Raw genomic sequence first — 20,025 nt, 5'->3', positions numbered from 1 at the left:
GCCAGGACTTTGAGACCAGCCTGAACGACACGGCGAAACCCCATCTCTACTAAAAATAAACAAACAAAAAAATTAACTGGGCATGGTGGCACATGCAAGTAATCCCAGGAACTTGGGAGACTGAGGCACAATAATTGCTTGAACCTAGGAGGTGGAGGTTGCAGAGAGCCAAGATTGCGCCACTGCACTCCAGCCTAGGTGACAGAGCGACTGTCTCCGAAAAAAAAGCTGAGTATGGTGGCTCACACCAGTAATCACAGCACTCTGAGGCCGAGGTGGGTGGATTACTCAAGCTCAATAATTTGAGACCAGCATGGGCAGCATGGCAAAACCCTATCTCTACAAAAAACACCCCCCAAAACAAAAAAAAAACCCAAAATTAGCTGGGCATAGTGGCATGTGTCTGTAGTACCAGCTATTCAGAAGGCTGAGTTGGGAGGATCATCTTAGCCTGGGAAGTGGAGGTTGCAGTAAGCCAAGACTGTGCCACTGCACTCCAGCTTGGCTAACAGAGTGAGACCCTGTCTCAAAAAAAAGAAAAAAAAAACTACTTTCATGCCAGATCTGTCAAGGGTGCAAAAAAGGAAGTTACGAAATACTGCAAGAATAAAATTGATACATACTAAGGAAAGGTGATTTCGGTAAGTATAAAATTTTGTCACAAGAGACTCAAAAATTAAGTCAGGGAAACCAAAAGAAAAAAGATCAATGAGGGTCTACACTGTCTGTTTCTTTTCCATACGGAAAAACTTATCTTCCCTCTGTGTAATTTTATTATTTGTGGAATTTCAGAATAACAAAACCCACCCACCATATTATGCGTAAAAATGAGTTAGGTGCCCAGCCTGGGCAACACAGCAAGACCCTGTCTCTACCCCCAAGAAAAGGAATAAATTAGCTGGGTGTGGTGGCGTACGCCTACAGTCCCAGCTACTCAGGAGGCTGAGGTGGGAGGACTGCTTGAGCCCAGGGGTTCGAGGCTGCAGTGAGCTAAGATTGCACCATTGCACCCCAGCCTGGGTGGCAGAGCAAGACCCTGTTGTCTCAAAAAACTGGTGTTTTCACTGAGAGGTATGGATGAGTTACTCTGGCTTCACATTACTGACAGTGAAGAATCTTGAGTCCTATTCTAGACCAAGCTGGCTATCCTGGCACTACACTGCAGTGTCACCATTGTTTCTTTTTTTTTGAGACAGAGTCTTGCTCTGTTATCCAAGCTGGAGTGCAGTGGCGTGATCATGGTTCACTCTAGCCTTGACCTACTGGGATCATGCAATCCTCCCACCTCTACCTCCTGAGTAGCTAGGACCATAGGCGTGCGCCACCACACCCAATTTTTGTTATTTTTTTTGTAGAGACGGGGTTTCTCCATGCTGCCCAGGCTGGTCTTGAACTCCTAAGCTCAATCTGTCTGCCTTGGCCTCTCAAAGTGCTGAGATTACAGGTGTGAACCACTGCACCTGGCCCGGTTGATTCTAATATACATTCTACTCCCAAATGATTAGTCCAAAGTTCCACTGTCTAATATGGTGGCGCGAGCAACATGTATCTAGTGAACACTTAAAATGTGGTAAGCTCAAACCCAATTTAGATTTGTATTTTAAAAGATGTTTTTTAATGGAGGAAAAAAGAATGACAAATATCTCATTAATTTTAAATTTTGAGTTCATGTTGAAATATTTTTAAGATACTGAATAAAATATGCCGTTAAAATTAATTTTGCCTGTTTTTTAAAACTTTACAGTAGACCCCCTTTGCCAATGGGAGATATATGTTCCAAGACCCCCAGTGCATACATGAAACCTCAGATAGTATTGAACCCTATACATATCATGTTTTTTCATATATATATATCTATGATAAAGTTTAATTTATAAATTAGGCAAAGAGATTAACAATTAAAAATATATATAATTATATATAAAAGGACAATTATAACAATATACTGTAATAAAAGTTATGTGAATGTGGTGTCTCTCTCAATAATCTTATTGTACTGCACTCACCTAGTTTTGGACTGTGATTGAGACTAAAATTGAGGATAAGGGAGCGCTACTGTATTTAAAGTGAAAAAAATTAAAATTACTCATGAAGCTTGCACATTTCTACTGCCTAGTGTTAGTGTAAGCCATTGATGTCAATCCCATTTCCCTTGCCAATAAATGGTCAAAGAGATATAAAAGGAAAGCAATTCTCACTCATAAGAAAACAGATTCAAGAAAGATGGGAAGATGGCCGGGCGCGGTGGCTCACGCATGTAATCCCAGCACTTTGGGAGGCCGAGGCGGGCGGATCATGGGGTCAGGAGATCAAGACCATGGTGAAACCCCGTCTCTATTAAAAAATACAAAAAATTAGCTGGGTGTGGTGGCGGGCGCCTGTATTCCCAGCTATTCGGAGAGGCTGAGGCAGGAGAATGGTGTCAACCCGGGAGGCGGAGGTTGCAGTGAGCCGAGATTGCACCACTGCACTCCAGCCTGGGTGACAGCGAGACTCCGTCTCAAAAAAAAAAAAGAAAGATGGGAAGATAAGATCTCTTCTTTGTCTAACAATTTTTTGTCTGGACATAGTGCCTGACACTTATACAGCCACTCTGCTATGAGCCAGAGACAAGAGAATCGTTGAAAAACAGCAGGGCAGTCAAGTTCTAGGCTGAAGCATCCATTTCTGTATCTCTCAGTTAAATGATATAACATATTCTTATTGTTTTCTTTTGTTTTGAGACAGAGACTCGCTCTGTCATCAGAGCGATGCATCAAGCTGAGTGCAGTGGTGCGATCTCAGCTCATTGCAACCTCCACCTCCTGGGATCAAGTGATTCTCATGCCTTGGCCTCCTGAGTAGTTGAGATTACCTGCGTGCACCACCACAGCCAGCGAATTTTTGTATTTTTAGTAGAGATGGGGTTTTACCATGTTGGCCAGGCTGGTCTCCCCTGGCCTCAACTGATCCACCCACCTAAGCCTCCCAAAGTGCTGAGATAACAGGTGTGAGCCACCACACCCAGTCCTTGTTGTTTAATTCATTTTTAATTAAGGATTTTTACTTGTAGCAAATGCATCCAGATAATATGCATATGTCTTCTATGCTTTTGATCATGATCATGCTGTTTTCTATCACCTAAAAGCTTTTCTTACTACTCTCCATCCATCTAAACCTTTCTTGGAAACCTAGCCACAAGGATTTTTTCCCTTCTCTGAAGTATTTCACCTGTCAATGATATCTTAAAATGTCTGTGTTTATAATATACTATCTTGTTCTCACATTTTCCTATATTTACATAATTTTTGTCTTAACAACAAAACTGGAAATCCAGTAAAGGATATGAGAAGTATTCTCAATACTGGGCTCAAATCCTCACTATGTCTCCTTAGTAGAGGTGTATTTAGAGGTGTATGCTCATAAGCAAATGACTCCATTTCTTTGAGCTTATGTTCAGCCTACATCTATCTATAAAATGTACAGTGTAGAAAACATTCCAGCTCACCTTATATTTCACTGAAAGCACTGTCTTAATGATAAAGTACTTCATAATATTATCTTTTTTTTTTTGGAGATGGAGTTTTGCTCGTTGCCCAGACTGCAGTGCAATGGCATGATCTCAGCTCACTGCAACCTCCGCCTCCCGGGTTCAAGCAATTCTCCTGCCTCAGCCTCCCAAGTAGCTGGGATTACAAGTGCCTGCCACCAAGCCCAGTTAATTTTTACATTTTTAGTAGAGATGGGGCTTTGCCATGTTGGCTGGGCTGGTCTCGAATTCCTGACCTCAAGTGATCCGCTCACTTCGGCCTCCCAAAGTGTTGGGATTACAGGCGTGAGCCACAGTGCCCGGCCATATTATCTTTTATCCTACTTAATTTCTTTGAGCTTATGTCCAGCCTACATCTATAAAATGTACAGTGTAGAAAACACTCCAGCTCATCTTATATTTCATTGAAAGCAATGTCTTAATGATAAAGTACTTCATAATTTTTTTTTTTTTTTTTTTTTTGAGACGGAGTCTCGCTCTGTCACCCAGTCACCCAGGCTGGAGTGCAGTGGCGCAATCTCGGCTCACTGCAAGCTCCGCTTCCTGGGTTCACACCATTCTCCTGCCTCAGCCTCTCTGAGTAGCTGAGACTACAGGCGCCCGCCACCACACCCGGCTAATTTTTTTGTATTTTTAGTAGAGACGGGGTTTCACCGTGGTCTCGATCTCCTGACCTCGTGATCTGCCCGCCTCGGCCTCCCAAAGTGCTGGGATTACAAGCGTGAGCCACCGCGCCCGGCCAGTACTTCATATTATCTTTTATCCTACATAAGACCTATCAGGGTATTAACTAAAGTGGAGAAGCAAATAGATGGCTGTTCCTTCTATAAAGAGACCTAAGAAATAAATTCATTACATTTGTTTTTCTACAGTGGTTCTGAATCAAAGCCCCTAATAATGCAGGATCTAACACTGAACTCAATCCATGCTTGAACAAAATAAAAGTCAGGCTTGTAAAAAAAAAAAACAAGGTGAATGAAGTAAAGAACTGGCTACAAATATGAAAAGTACTTCCTCTGCACTGTTACCCACATGTAAATAAATATGATGGGCTCCCCCCAGCACCATTCAAAGAGTGAACGGCAAAGTATATTCCCCTAGAGTTTAAGAGTTTCCAAACTTACTAGTAGATTCATAGGGACTATGAACATTTTCCAAGTGGCACTGAAGCTGGAAGGGAGTGGAAAACTGGCGGTAACAGTGCTGGCAGATAGTGTGACCATCTACCTCACCGTTCTGCTGATCGAGTTCTACGTGGTGTTTCATATGGTTCATGAATCTGTAATAAAGCACAAAGAGAAAGTACAGAAAACATAAAAAATAGGTAGCCTTTTAGAAATATAATGGTAAAATCACAGAACAAACATTATCTGCTCCCCTCCATTCCCCAAACTTCCTGTTTGGGATATCCTTTCCTGAGCCCAGAAAGATAACGAATTCTTGAAACTAAGAGAGTTCTGTGAAAGGAGATATACTGCTTTCCCTTACTCGATCCAGTTACCTTTTGTTTATTACCACAATATCTCCTTCTATAGTCCTAGTTATTGATTTAATGATAACCCCAGCAAGATTGCATAGTAGTTAGGTCCATTCTCCAAAGAGAAAGACTTAAAATATATAAGAAAATGTAAGTCTTCTCTTGTCCAAGGTAACTTCCAAGGCTCTTCAACACTTACCGAATATTGTTTTTTAGCCTTTTGGTACAATGTGGGCATCGGAAAGATGTGGCGACCTTAGGGAAATTTGTGAGCTGGGCTACTTTGCCACCATCCCGTCCATAGTAGAAGTCATCTACAAGCATAATGAGTTTGGTCTGGACGGCATCACCCACGTTCTCATTTGGCTCTGGTACTTTGGTAGGTGGTGACAGAGCAGGAATAGGTGTAGAAGAGGGTGTGGAAGCAACAGGAGCTGTTTTCTCAGGGGATGGGGGCTTTGCTGCTGATGGGACACTGGGTTCTGAATCCAGGGACTTTCCTTTCTTCTGGTATTCAACCATTTCTGGGCAACAGTACTATAAAGAAAGACATCTGATCATTCTGGTTATCCTGGGGGCTAGAATGTGCTAACTCCTTAACTTCACTACCATTCCTTGTTAACGGTTTGGTTTCAGGTATTCTCATTCAGCTTTCACCCTTCAGTTTTTTAGTGTTTCCAAGTTTCACTCCTTTTCTAGAGTATATCCACAGCCATAAGCCACCCAAGCACTGAACTTTGTACTTCTCCCTCCTGCCTGTCTTAACTCCCTTAATCATTAGTATAACTTGGCTCTGAGCTCCCTGGCAAAAAAGAAGTTCCAATCTTTTTATCTGGACTAACACCAAAAAATGAAAAGCTAAAAAATGGAAATAAGAGCTCCCGACTCATCCAATGACACAATTAACAGAAAATGAACTGAGGCCAATATGGTTTGAGTCCTTATTATCTATAAACCTGTTCTCCTGTGTGGTTTCAAAATCTACCATGCTAAGAAAGTAAGATCACATATGTTCTGATCTATTTGAGGGTCTTTAAATGTATCCCATCACATTCCAAAGTACACAGCTCTTCTAAAAACAGACCAAGAGAAACAGTAATCCTTTAAAAAGCTTCAGTCATTTTAGAGCCCCTGTTTTACAAGCTTCCAATATTAATGAAGGTAAATGGCAGAAGCCACTTAAGCTGGATCACAGGTGATATCACTTACACACATGTGACCTCTCAAAGCTTCAGTAACACGAAATTGAGCATTACACCGTGGACATATTTTCCGTCCACCATCCTGGAGGTCAAATACTGGGATGGAAGAGGTCACTGAAAGAAGTGAGAAGAATTGATAAGATTAATACAATGACACTGGAAAAAGATTACTAACCTTTTGGGAAAAGGTCAAACACTCCCTGAGAAGTATATAAAAGAGTAATAAGCAAGCATGAGAGATCACTATGGTTTTTTGTTTGTTTTTGTTTTTTTTGAGACAGGGTCTCTCAGTCTGTTGCCCAGGCTGGAGTGCAGTGGCACGACCACAGCTCACTGCAGGCTTGACCTCCCTGGGCTCAAGATCACTATGTTTGAGGCTTCCTTTTACTGTTCTAACTCTAGGCCAGGGGTCAGCAAACCATAGCGCACAGATCAAATCCAGCCCAGCTACCAGTTTCTGTTTGGCCCATAAGCTAAGAGTAATTTGTATGTGACTTTTTTGTTAAGGTTTTTTTTTTTAAATCTTGCAGAACTGAAGCTATATCCAATAAAAAACTCCTCACCATTCTCCCCTTGCCTCCACCCCAGCAACCACAATTCAACTTTGTCTCTATGAATTTGACTACTCTAGGTACCTCAAGTAAGTGGAATCATATGGTGCTTGTCCTTTTGTGACTAGCCTATTTCACTTTAGCATAATGTCCTCAAGGTTCAACCATGTTGTAGCACATGTTGCAGCAGAATTGCCTTTCTTAAGCCTGAACAATATACCATTGTATGTGAATACCACATTTTATTTATCCCTTTATCAGCTGATGAACCTCTGTGTTGCTTTCACCTTTCAGCTATTGTGAATAATGTTGCAATGAACATAGGTCATAGATGTACAAATACCTGTTCTAGTCTCTGCTTTCAATTCTTTTGGGTATAGAAGTGGAATTCCTGGAGCATACAATTCTATCATTTTTAAGTTTTTGAGGAACCACCATACTGTTTCCAAAGTGGCTGCATCATTTTACATTTCCATCAACAGTGCGTAAGGGTTCTGCTTTCTCCACATCCTCAACAATATTTGTTATTTTATGGTTTTTTGACAGTAGCCATCCTAATAGGAGTGAGACGGTACCTCGTTGTGGTTTTGATTTGCATTTCCATAATGATTAATAACACTGAGCACCTTTTCATGAGCTTATTGGCTATAACTTTCTTTGGAGAAAGGTCTATTCAGTCCTTTGCCTACTTTCCTACTTTTTTTTTTTTTTTTTGAGATGGGGTCTTGCTCTGTTGCCCAGGCTGGAGTGCAGTGGCACGATCTCGGCTCACCACAACCTCTGCCTTCCAGGTTCAAGCAATTCTCCTGTCTCAGCCTCCCAAGTAGCTGGGAATACAGGCACAAACCACCACGCCTGGCTAATTTTTGTATTTTTAGTAGAGACGGGGTTTCACCATTATTGGTCAGGCTGGTCTTGAACCCCTGACCTCATGAGCCATCTGCCTCGGCCTCTCAAAGTGCTGGGATTACAGGCGTGAACCACCATGCCCAGCCAGTCCTTTGTCTGTTTTTTAAAAAGGTTGTTTGGGAGTTTTTTTTAATGTTGAACTGTACGAATTCTCTATATATTCTGGATATTAACCCCTTATTAGATATATAATTTGCAAATATTTTCTCCCATTCTGTGGCTTCCCTTTCCACTGTGTTGATAATGTCCTTTGATGCACAGAAGTTTTAAATTTTGATGTAAGTTAATTTACCCATTTTTTTCTTTTCTTGCATATGCTTTTGGTGTCATATCCAAGAAATAGCAATCACTGTCAAATCACGAATCATGACGCTTTTTGTCCTATGATTTTTCTAACAGTCTTATAGTTTTAGGTTCATTTAGGTCTTTGATCCATTTTGAGTTAATGTTTGTATTTATTGTAAGGTAAGATCCAACTTCATTTTTTTGGACATGGATATCTAGTTTTCCCAACACCATTTTTTAAAGATTTTTACTTTTTTTTGAGAAAGGGTCTCATTCTGTTGCAGTGGCATGATCATGGCTCACTGCAGGCTCAACCTTCTGGGTTCAAGCCCAAGCCATCCTCTCACCTCAGACTCCTGAGTAGTGAGGACTGCAGACATACACCACCATGCCTGGCTAATCGTTTTTGTTTTTTTTTTTTTTTTTTTTTTTTGTAGAGATGGGATCTCACCATGTTGCCCAGGCTGGTCTCAAACTCCTAGGCTCAAGTGATCCTCCCACCTTGGCCTCCCATAATGCTGGGATGAGGTGTGAGCCACTATATCTTGCGGTTTTTATTTTTAAATGGTTGAAATAAAATAATACAATTTTTCGACACATGAAAATCTTATGAAACTTAAATTTCAGAGTCCCTAAATAGTTTTTAGTGGAGCACAGCCATGCTCATTCGTTTATGTATCTGTGGCTGCTTCCACACCACAACGGCACAGTTAATAGCTGCAACAGAGGCTATATATTGTGCACAAAGCCTACAACTTTACTACTAGGCCCTTTACAGGAAATATTTGCCGACCCCTGCTCTAGACCATTGAAAACTGTCATGCTCATCATTCTCAACCTGAACATCTTTCTACCAAATCCCAACTTCAAAACCTTGCTCAGAAATCCATCTCTTCCATGAAGTTATCTTTCATTATCTCACCCATCTCTCATCAATCAATTTCACTAATCTCCAAAGCACAATTACACACAGAATTTCTTGCAGCTGATTCAGTTACACTTTTTGTAAGTGGCTTTCTCCTTACTAAAGTTTCTGTAAGAATAAACTACAGCAGCTATATTTTTTTTATTTGTCTATTTCTGAGTATAAAGCTCTGATACAACAAACACTTTATTAATGTTTTTGAATGACTGGCTGCTCAGGGTCTTTCAGGTTATCGTACCTTTCATTGAAGACTCAGGTCCGCTGGTTCTTTGAGAGCCATGAGCAGAGCTGTTGTTGGACACCACCACTGGCCCAGGACTCTGGCCCAGGGAAGGGATGGTGTTAAGGGTATTCACCAATTTGGCCACTTCATTGCTATTTTCGCCTGTAACACCAGGTCGCTTCACAGTGACAAAGCTGGCAATGCTCACTGCAGGTGGAGAGGGGAAGGAGGGAGCTACAGTGACCAAGTGATAATCATCTGTTCTCCACCCACCATCCCATCCTAGCTCTGCCATCTCCTCTTCCCAAGCCTTACCTAGCTTGGGATTCGTGGTCTGGTTTGACTGGCCTGGAGACTGAACAGCTAGTTGCCCCAGTGAGGTTGGCTGTGTGGCAGTGGGAGTGGTGGAAGTGCTGGGAGTGGACTTGGTCTGCTGGGACTGGGACTGTGGGACGGTGCTTCGAATGGTAAGAGTGGCCGGGATGACGGTGGTGAAGGTGTTGGTGGTGGGCCTCACAGGCATTGTGGAGCCTGGCCTCACAGGGGTCATCTGGGAGAACACTTGTGGAACTCCAACTGTCGGCTTAACAAACTGGGTACCTGGAGCTTTAAAAGAGAGACAAAGTACCAGATCTTGGTCAGTGAGCTCACCTATAACACATTCTCCCTGCCTTTACTGGAAAGATTATTTCCCCAAACCGATGGATGATCATCAGAGCTTTCCAAGAGTAGTATAGATTCTGAAGACTAAGAAAGCATAAGGTGTCCATGTTGACAAAATAAATTAGCCTGGGCAGTCTAAAAACATTAAGTTAAGTAAGACTCCCATCAACTCCTCCTAAAACACCTTACCACACTGCCTTTTTAATTCTAAGAATATAATCAGTGGCTTGATCTCGGTACTAGAAGAAAAGATTGGGAGGCAATATGGGTGTATATAGGCCAAATGGCAAACCTGGTCCTGAAAAAAGAAATCAGTCTTTCTCAGAGTACTAAAGGAGTCTTCCATCCTCTTCTATCAACTCAGAAGACAGACTATGCCATTCTACTAGAATGTCCCAAAGAGGAATGTCTCCTAGCTCAACTGTAGACAATTCCACTGAGAAAAATAAAGAAATACCAGGGTAAGCTGGTCAGACTAAGGGCCAAAAACCCCTGTGGGCTATGAGAACAAAAAACAAAACCTTAGAAAGACAAGCTACAGAGGTACCCTTACAAATAGCTAAATTAAGATACTCTTTTTTGGTCTGAATTGTAGTAAACTTATACATGCTAAATAGAGCAATGGAAAATTCTAAGATTTTAAAAAAATTATCCTTCTCAGAATCTTACAAAAAAAAAATACAATCTAGCAGAATCTTAAAATAAAATACTATCTAGTCATTGACAGTATTTATCCATAAAGGGAATGTCATTTATTTATATCTAAAATCTATGCTATAAAATTAAAACAAAGTTTATAATCCCACCGTGCAAATGAGGAGATGTGTAAGGAGTGTAGAATTTATGAGTTTGCATTAATAACATAGTCTTAATAGCTGACTAAATACCAGTTACAGAAAAATGACTGTAAACTCTGTTTTACTACTTGATGAAGGGTGGTGAAAAGCTAAACAGAAATAATTAAAACCACCACCCTGGCCAAAGGTTAGAAACAGATTTTTAAAAATTGGGCTTAAATCATTAATATTTTTATATTTTTAGGTTTTCTTTAAATATACTTACTAAATGACTTAGGATATTTAGAACAATAAAAACAAATCTTCTGGATGCCGGTTTATTCCAAATGGATAGACATTTTTCCTTACCTGGAACTAGTGTAATTGGTCTAACCGTTTGGCCTTGCTGTACGTTCAGCACAATCCCAACCTGATTCATTGCATTTTGTACAGGCCGGACATTCCTTACAGGAAATCCCTGTATTAAAAAGCAAAATGATCTTTAACATGGAGACCAATTAATACTAACAAAGACTGCAGTATGACCTACATCCAAAAAAAAATTCCCATACTCTTACTTAATGGTTCTTTCTCCAGAATTAGAGCTTTTAAATGACTGAGATGGAAAAATTTAGGAAATTCTGGCAAACTTTTGAGAGACAAAATATCAAAATTAGAGAACAAGCTTTGGAACATATGAGCAAAAATGAAAACCTATTTCCTGACTTAAGAGAGCATCAGCTTAAAAAAACCTCATCAACAGACTGGCTCCCTAAAGTGCTAAATGAACAGAAGTGGGGGTGGGGGTTGGGGGCAAGAGCAATGTTCACTGGAGTGATTCAACATACAAACAATCCTAAGAAATTGTTCCAAAAGTCTACTTCAAAGGCCATAAACCTTTGGCAAATTCATAAGAATTTACAACTCAGGAAGCCACAGGCAAAGAGAAGCATCTGCCTTTAGAATCCATATTCAGAATTAGGCTTTCAACTTCAATCCAACACATTATATTATCAAATAAGTCATCTTCCTTGTCTCCCAAAGGTCTCCATGAACTCCACCAATTACATATATACATCTCCAAAAGTTAACTAACTCATCCCATGTGAAGAGAAGCAGTCCAAGCAAAGGGTGAAAAGCCTCAAGAGCCAAGCGTTAAGGCTTCTTAATCCAAGCTTTCCCACTAATTTCTGCCTAGACTTTAATCAAATCACTTAATAAACTTCTAAGGGGTTTAAAGAGGATATTACCCAGCTATGCTATGTTGGGCTTTCCACAGTCGGCATCAAATTACAGAACAGTAAATGAGAAAGCCAGGTCAAAAGACAAGACTTAGAACCACTTCTAATGATGCCAAAGACCCTAAGTCAGAGCTTTCAGAGGTTTATAGTCTTTCTCTCCTCTAGCAACCTTGGAATTCAGAGTCCTACTCACCTGCGTAGTGATAAATATTGGTTGTGAGGCCACAGGGGAACTAGTCACATGATTGGCATTCTGCATGACCTGAACAGGCCTCAATACTGGTTGAGTAACCATTGTGCCCAGACCTGGGGCTGGATTCTGGGTCAGGATGAGTGGTTGTCCACCTTGCTGGACCAAAGGATTGCCAGCTAAAGGGTAAAGGAAGAAAAAAAAAAAAAAAGGAATGTTAGAAACAATGTTAAACCCACATTTTACTTTATTTTATTTTATTTGATACAGGGTCTCACTCTGTCACCCAGGCTGGAGCACAGTGGCACAGTCACGGCTCACTGCAGCCTCAACTTCCTGGGCTCAGGCGATTCTTCCACCTCAGCATCCCAAGTACAAATCCACATTTTATTAGAAATGGTGTCCTATATGCCAAAATACCCAAGACTGCCACTCATCTCAGGTTTAATGTGACCAAATTCACCAAAAATTTAAGCTTCACCCAAATCTACAACTAACAGAAAAACAGATGGGTAGAGGAGGTTCACTAACACTTCACCCATATGTCTTAACTGGGGATGAAAGACACATTAGAATTCTATGTGGCTAGCACCCCGACTCTCATGATTTAAGTGACCACACATAATCTCCCCCACCAAATCAGCAGAACAAAATATGTTAAGTCTTTTTCCATATTTTAACTAGGTAAAACCTATTTTATTAGAATATAATTTGTTAGCTAATCTCCCTTAATTTTTTAAAAAGAATATTCATCAACAAACATTAATTCAGCAAGTACACAGAATCTAAGGAATGGTTTCTCTTCCTAGTGAGTTAAATCTGAGAAACGCAAGATTCTTTAAGCAGCCACTGGGAACCCAGAGACTGACAGGCTACCTACCGTAGCCTTTCTCTTCATGTCATCAGGGCTGATAAACAGAAGACCTGGACAAAAACTAACCCACACCAAGTAAAAATGACATGATTTCAGAAGATAATGATTCATTCATGAATAAATATTAATAAACTGGGCTATTTATTATTGAAATATCTTAAATTCTTTTCATTTGTGAGAAAATTTTATAAATATTTTTAAGTCCCCTATTTCACGACATTTGGTGAAAAAACCAATACTAAGTTTCCTGATTTACAAAGAATACTCAAAACCAGATAGAAAATTTCAGAGAGCCAATATACCCAAGCCAAAGAGTCAAGCAGGCCAGGCATGGTGGCTCACACCTCTAATCCCAGCACTTTGGGAGGCCAAGGCAGGCAGATCACTTGAGGCCAGGAGCTCAAGACCAGCCTGGCCAACATGGCAAAACCCTGTCTCTACTAAAAATACAAAAATTAGCCGGGCATGGTGGCGCATACCTGTAATTCCAGCTACTTGGGAAGCTGAGGCAGGAGAATTGCTTGAACCAGGGAGGCGGAGGTTGCAGTGAGCCAACACTGTGCCACTGCACTCCAGCCTGGGCGACAGAGCAAGGCTCTGTCTCAAAACAACAACAATAACAAGAAACAGAAAACCAAAGAGTCAAGCAAAATATGGCCTCAACTTTTTACCCAAAATCACCAGAATGGGATGGGCCCCTCTGAAATTTATGTTCCACTTGGCAGGTTGTATCACCACAGTTAACTACAAAGCTAGACCACCAAAGGAATAGGTATGTAGGTGGCTACTAATGGGCCAACAGTGGCTTATCTCATACTCTCTCAGAAACTGAGAGCTCATCAGTAGACTAGACCCTCAGTTACTGAGCCAGAAGACTAGTGATTGTAGAGGCAGAGAGATAAATAAAACAGAAAATTCCAGCAAGTTCTATCCATGTTAAACTATACTGGCAATTTATCTATGGTGGGTTTTTTTAAATTTTTAATGTTTTATTATGGAGAAGTTAAAACATACATAAAAAGAGAACGCTATAGTGAACCCCTACGTAACCACCACCCTGCTTCAATAATTATCAATGTATGGAAGTCTTATTTCATCTATACCTCCTACATACTTACTAGTTCCCATATCACTTTAAAACAAGTTCTAGATCATATCATCTATAAGTATTTCAAAATATACCTCCTACATAAGAACTTCAAAAAAAGATAAAAGAATCATACCAACATAACTCCTGAACATTATAATAATTATTCAATATCAAATACCCAGTCAAAATTCAAACTTACTTGTTTGTATTTTTTAATTTGTCTGAATCCAGTTACGAAATGTTTGCAAAGTGCAACTGATGAACATAACTCAAGTCTTTTAATCTATAGGTTCCCCAACCATCTCTTTCTATCCTTTTGAAATTTATGGTTGAAAAATGTTGACTAAGCAAAAGTCTATATTTCCTAGTCATTATTTTAACTACTAGGACAAAAGAAAATAAATTATCTCTTATTTATCCTAATTCTAAAAATTCTTAAGATAATTACTAGCTCACCATCCCAATTAAATACAAGAAGGGAAAGATGGAGGCTTTTTGCATTTATGTGAAATCAGTCAGCATTAGCAAGTCTCTTAAAGACAGACCAGGTTTCCATGAAACCCGTAAATACCATTATAAAGAATTTTAACAGCATTTTCTGCAAATATTTTCTCTTATATCAGGGTCAAGTTTAAATTTTGGTGGATTGTTAGAATTTTTCCAAAAAGGCTGGGCAAGGTGGCTCATGCCTGTAATCCCAGCATTTTGGGAGGCCGAGGTGGGTGGATCACCTGAGGTCAGGAGTTTGAGACCAGCCTGACCAACATGGAGAAACCCCGTCTCTAAAAATAACAAAATTAGCCAGGCGTAGTGGCGCATGCCTGTAATCCCAGCTACTCGGGAGGCTGAGGCAGGAGAATTGCTTGAACCCAGGAGGCAGAGGTTGTGTTGAGCCAAGATCGCGCCACTGCACTCCAGTCTGAGCAATAAGAGCGAAATTCCATCTCAAAAAAAAAAGAAAGAAAAAAAGAATTTTTCCAAAAATATGGTACAATCAAAAAATGGTTTTCTAAGACCAGATTAGATTCACAATGCAATAGAAAGCAAAAGCCAGACTATGGAAAGCCATACTGGGTAAACTACACTTACTTATTTAGAAGCATTTTAATGATTTCTGCAATCTTTGCTCAAAGGAATTCTGACAATTCAAGTGTCTTACAAGGTTCTATTTCCAGAGGATGAAACAGGCAATCACACTTCTGGTGCTTTAAAAAAAAAAAGCCTTTAAAAGGATTATTCAGCCTAGAGCAGTGGCATGCACCTGTAGTCCCAGCTATTTGAGAGGCTGAAGCAGGTAGATCACTTGAGCCTAGGAGTTTGAGTCCAGCCTGGACAACACAGTGAGACCCCCCATCTCAAAAACAAAACAAGGCCAGGCGTGGTGGCTTACACCTATCATGTCAGCACTTTGGGAGGCCGAGGCAGGTGGATCAGTTGAGGTCAAGAGTTCGAGACCAACCTGGCCATCATGGTGAAACCCCCATCTCTATTAAAAATACAAAAGTTAGCTGGGCATGGTGGCATATGCCTGTAATCCCAGCTACTTGAGTGACTGAGGCACGACAATTGCTTGAACCCAGGTGGGGTCTTCAGTGAGCCAAGATTGTGCCCCTACACTCCAGTCTGGGCAACAGTGTCAGTCTCAGTCTCAAAAATAAAAAATGAAAAATAGCCAGACATGGTGGCGTGCGCCTGTAGTCCCAGCTACTTGGGGGACCGAGGTGGGAGGATCGTTTGAGCCTGGGAGGTGGAGGGTGCAGTGAGCCAGCTGTGTTCGTGCCACTACTGCACTCCAGCCTGGGTGACAAAGTAAGACCCCATCTTGAACAAAACAAAGAAAACAAGAAACAAATGAAACAAAACAATCCACCTCGTTGACAATTAATTTCATGAGTTTTCTTCTGTACTTCAGACGTCATATGGTATCAAGCACATTATTTTTTGAGATGGAGTCTTGCTCTGTCACCAGGCTGGAGTGCAATGGCGCAATCTCGGCTCACTGCAACCTCTGCCTCCTGGGTTCAAGTGATTCCCCTGCCTCACCCTCCCAAGTAGCTGGGACTACAGGCACATGCCACCAGGCCCAGCTAATTTTTTTGTATTTTAGTAGAGACCGGGTTTTACCATGTTGGCCAGGATGGTCTCGATCTCGTGACCTTGTGATCTGCCCGCCTTGCACATTATTAATTAAAAAAATCAAAGAATTATGCAACTAACTTTCTCCCTCTAAGTTTGTTCTCTCTTGATTTTTTTCCTTCATTCATTCTTTTTTTTTTTTTTCACAAGGAGTTTTGCTCTGTCACCCAGGCTGGAATGGCGTGACCTCAGCTCACTGCAACCTCTGCCTCCTAGGTTCAAGTGATTCTCCTGCTCAGCCTCCCAAGTAGCTAGGAATACAGATGCCCACCACCATGTCCAGCTAATTTTTGTAGTTTTTAATAGAGACAGGGTTTCACTATTTGGCCATGCTGGTCTCAAACTTCTGACCTCAGGCGATCTGCCCGCCTCAGCCTCCCAAAGTGCTGGGATTACAGGCATGAGCCACTGCGCCCAGCCTTCCTTCATTCTTTTAAGTTTTCTTCCATACCCTTAAAGCCCAGAAATAGAGGGCTAAATACAATAGGAATTGAAAACCATAATTAGTTATACTGTCAGAAATTTATAACATTAAATTCACATAATTCACAGCTCAGAATTAAGCAACAGTTTATTTCACCTCATAATGTTTCTTTCCTGTGCAAACATAAGATCAGTCAGAACTACAGGAATAATTTTAAAATACTAAGTAGTAAATTCTAAAGAACATCAAACAGAATAGTAAAAATATTCCAAAATTTTATTCCTGATACTTTCTTTTTTTTTTTTTGAGATGGAGTCTTGCCCTGTTGCCCAAGTTGGAGTGCAGTAGCGTGATCTCAGCTCACTGCAACCTCCACCTCTCAGGTTCAAGCGATTCTCCTGCCTCAGCCTCCCAAGTAGCTGGGACTACAGGTAAGTGCCACCACGCTCGGCTAATTTTTTTGTATTTTTAGTAGAGATGGGGTTTCACCATGTTGGTCAGGCTGGTCTTGAACTCCTGACCTCAAATGTTCTGCTCACCTTGGCCTCCCAAAGTGCTGGGATTACAGGTGTGAGCCACACACTCGGCCTTGATACTTTCTTAAAAGCAAAACACACACAAAAAACCAAACCCGGCTTTGAGATATAATCCACATACTGCCCATTTAAAATACACAATTCAGTGATTTTTTTTTTTTGTATATTCCCAAGGTTGTGCAACCATCATCATCATTATTTACTTCTAGAACATTTTCTTTTCTTTTTTTTTTTTGGAGATGGAGTTTCGCTCTTGTTGCCCAGGCTGGAGTACAGTGGCGTGATTTCGGCTCACTGTAACCTCTGCCTCCCAGGTTCAAGCAATTCTCCTGCTTCAGCCTCCCGAGTAGCTGGGATTACAGGCACATGCCACCATGCCTGGCTAGTTTTTTATATTTTTAGTAGAAACGGGGTTTCACTATGTTAGCCAGGCTGGTCTCGAACTCCTGACCTCAGGTGATCCGCCTGCCTCGGCTTCCCAAAGTGCTAGGATTACAGGCGTAAGCCACCACACCCGGCCTAGATCCAGAACATTTTCATCGCCCTCAAAAGAAACCTCATTTCCCCTAGCAATTATTCCCCATTCTTTTCTCCTCCCAGCCCCTGGCAACCACGAATCTAATTTCTCTCTCTGTGGACTTGCCTATTCAAGACATTTCATATAGATGGAATCATATAATACATGACCTTTTGTGTCTGGCTTCTTTCTTTTTTCTCTTTTTTTTGAGACAGAGTTTTCCTCTTGTTGCCCAGGTTGGAGTGCAGTGGTGCGATATCGGCTCACAGCAACCTCCGCCTCCCGAGTTCAAACGATTCTCCTGCCTCAGCCTCCCTAATAGCTGGGATTGCAGGCATGCGCCACCACACCTGGCTAATTTTGTATGTCTGGCTTCTTTCTCAGCATTATGTTTTCAAGGTTCATCTATGTTATAGAATGTATCAGTATCTCATTCCTTTTTATGCGCTAATAATATTCCATTGTGTACATATATTACATTTTGTTTATCCATTAATTTATGGACACAGGTTGTTTTTACTTTAAGCTATAACAAATGATACTGCTATGAACATTAGTGCACAAGTTTTTATGTGAACATGGTTTTCCATTCTCTTGGGTATACAGCTAGGAGTAGAACTGCCGGGTCACATGGTAACTCTATGTTTAACTTTTCGTGGGCCAGGTGAGGTGGCTCATGTCTGTAATCTCAGCACTTTGGGAGGCCAAGACAGGCAGATTACTTGAGGTCAGGAGTTTGAGACCAGTCTGGCCAACATGGTGACACACTGTCTCTGCTAAAAATACAAAAGTTAGCCGGGTGTGGTGGCAGGCACCTGTAGTCCTAGCTACTTGGGAGACAGAGGCACGAGAATCATTTGAACTTGGGAGGCACAGGCTGCAGTGAGCCGAGATCGCGCCACTGTACTCCAGCCTGGGCAACAAAGCAGGCTGGAGTGCAGATTCCATCTCAAAAAAAAAAAAAAAAAAAAAAAGTAATACATGCCACAAACACCTTCCAGTTTGTGGTTTGTCTTCTCCATGTGTGTGTTTTTTTTAATCACATCTTTAATATAGTTCTATTTATCAATTTTACCCTTGATGGTTAGCTCTGTTTTTGTGTTTGGTTTAAGAAATCTTTCCCTCTTCTGAGACCACAAAATTTTTTTTAAATTTTAAATTTCTAAACTTTTTAAAGTACACTAAGTGAAACAATATTGAATTGTTTAAAAATTATTCTCATTTGCTGGCGGGGAGCAGTGGCTCATGCCTGTAATCCCAGAACTTTGAGAAGCCGTGGTGGGTGGATCACTTGAGGTCAGGAAATTGAGACCAGCCTGGCCAACATGGTGAAACCCCGTCTCTACTAAAAATACAGAAATTAGCCGAGCATGGTGGCGCATGCCTGTAATCCCAGCTACTAGGGTGGGTGAGGCATGAGAATTGCTTGAACCAGAGAGACGGAGGTTGCACCACTGCACTCCAGCCTGGGTGATGGAGTGAGACTCTGTCTCAAAAAAACAAATGTTATTCTCATTTGCTATGTTACTAATGTAGTAAGCAGATAATATATCAATACAATTAAACTGAAGGCTTAAAGGGAAACTGGGTTGTAAGAGGCAATATTTCTCATTCACTTTATTCTGAAGCCATATCCTTAAAGTTGGACTAGCATTTCAAGAGTTCCTAGGCTGGGCACGGTGGCTCACACCTGTAATCCCAGCACTTTGGGAGGCCGTGGTGGGCAAATCACCTGAGGTCAGGAGTTCCAGACCAGCCTGGTCAACACTGTGAAACCTCATCTCTACTAAAAACACAAAAAACTTAGCCAGGCATGGTGGTGCATGCCTGTAATCCCAGCTACTCAGGAGGCTGAGGCAAGAGAATTACTTGAACACAGAAGTGGAGGTTGCAGTGGGCCAAGATCACACCACTGCACTCCAGCCTGAGTGACAGAGGGATACTCTATCTCAAAAAAAAAAAAAAACAAAAAAGAAAAAACAAGAGTATCTGATGAAAAAAGTTACAGAACTGTATGTATTTTTTATATAGATATATAAAGTGAAATAAATTAGACAACTGCAATTAATTTATGCTTATCTATGGATGAATTTTTTCTTGGAATACACAAGACTGTGGTTACTTACCAGTCTATACCCACTGTCTTCTTTTCTTCATGAACATGGGTTATGGGTTAACATTTGAATTTAAATATTAGAGGCTTTTGAAGTAAATAAAGTCAATTTATATTTTTTAGAAAAAATTAGTACACTGGCCATAGGCTCGCTCAAGAATCAAGGGTACATTCAAGGAGTCAAGGAGACTAGGTCATCTTAGCATGTCATAAGATGCTCAGCTGGCCTGGCATGGTGGCTCACTCACGCCTGTAATCCCAGCACTTTGGGACGCCAATGAGGGAGGATCGCTTGAGCTTGGGAGTTTGAGACCAGCCTGGGCAACATGGTGAAACCCTGTCTCTACAAAAATAATAGAAGTTA

General features: G+C 41.0%; 1 protein-coding gene across 8 annotated transcripts in view; it reads right to left on the bottom strand.

The window, feature by feature from the left end:
* POGZ (pogo transposable element derived with ZNF domain) overlaps positions 1-20,025 on the bottom strand; it is a 57,723-nt gene that overhangs the window by 16,641 nt on the left and 21,057 nt on the right. For 4 of the 8 annotated variants that reach the window (XM_030824538.1, XM_030824544.1, XM_030824537.1 and 1 more), the window contains 7 exons: positions 11,975-12,150; positions 10,910-11,018; positions 9,417-9,707; positions 9,117-9,335; positions 6,216-6,322; positions 5,206-5,543; positions 4,654-4,808 (listed from right to left, as the gene is read on the bottom strand). In XM_030824538.1, coding sequence (XP_030680398.1) covers positions 4,654-4,808; positions 5,206-5,543; positions 6,216-6,322; positions 9,117-9,335; positions 9,417-9,707; positions 10,910-11,018; positions 11,975-12,150 — 1,395 coding nt within the window. The remainder of the gene's footprint in view (positions 1-4,653; positions 4,809-5,205; positions 5,544-6,215; positions 6,323-9,116; positions 9,336-9,416; positions 9,708-10,909; positions 11,019-11,974; positions 12,151-20,025) is intronic. The other 4 variants (XM_030824540.1, XM_030824546.1, XM_030824539.1 and 1 more) reach the window with 1 other exon arrangement.

Source organism: Nomascus leucogenys, chromosome 12 (genome assembly GCF_006542625.1).
Source record: "Nomascus leucogenys isolate Asia chromosome 12, Asia_NLE_v1, whole genome shotgun sequence".
In the NCBI taxonomy this organism is placed as follows: Eukaryota; Metazoa; Chordata; class Mammalia; order Primates; family Hylobatidae; genus Nomascus; species Nomascus leucogenys.
The sequence above is the reverse complement of the archived record's forward strand: the minus strand, read 5'-3'. Positions and strand labels throughout refer to the sequence as shown.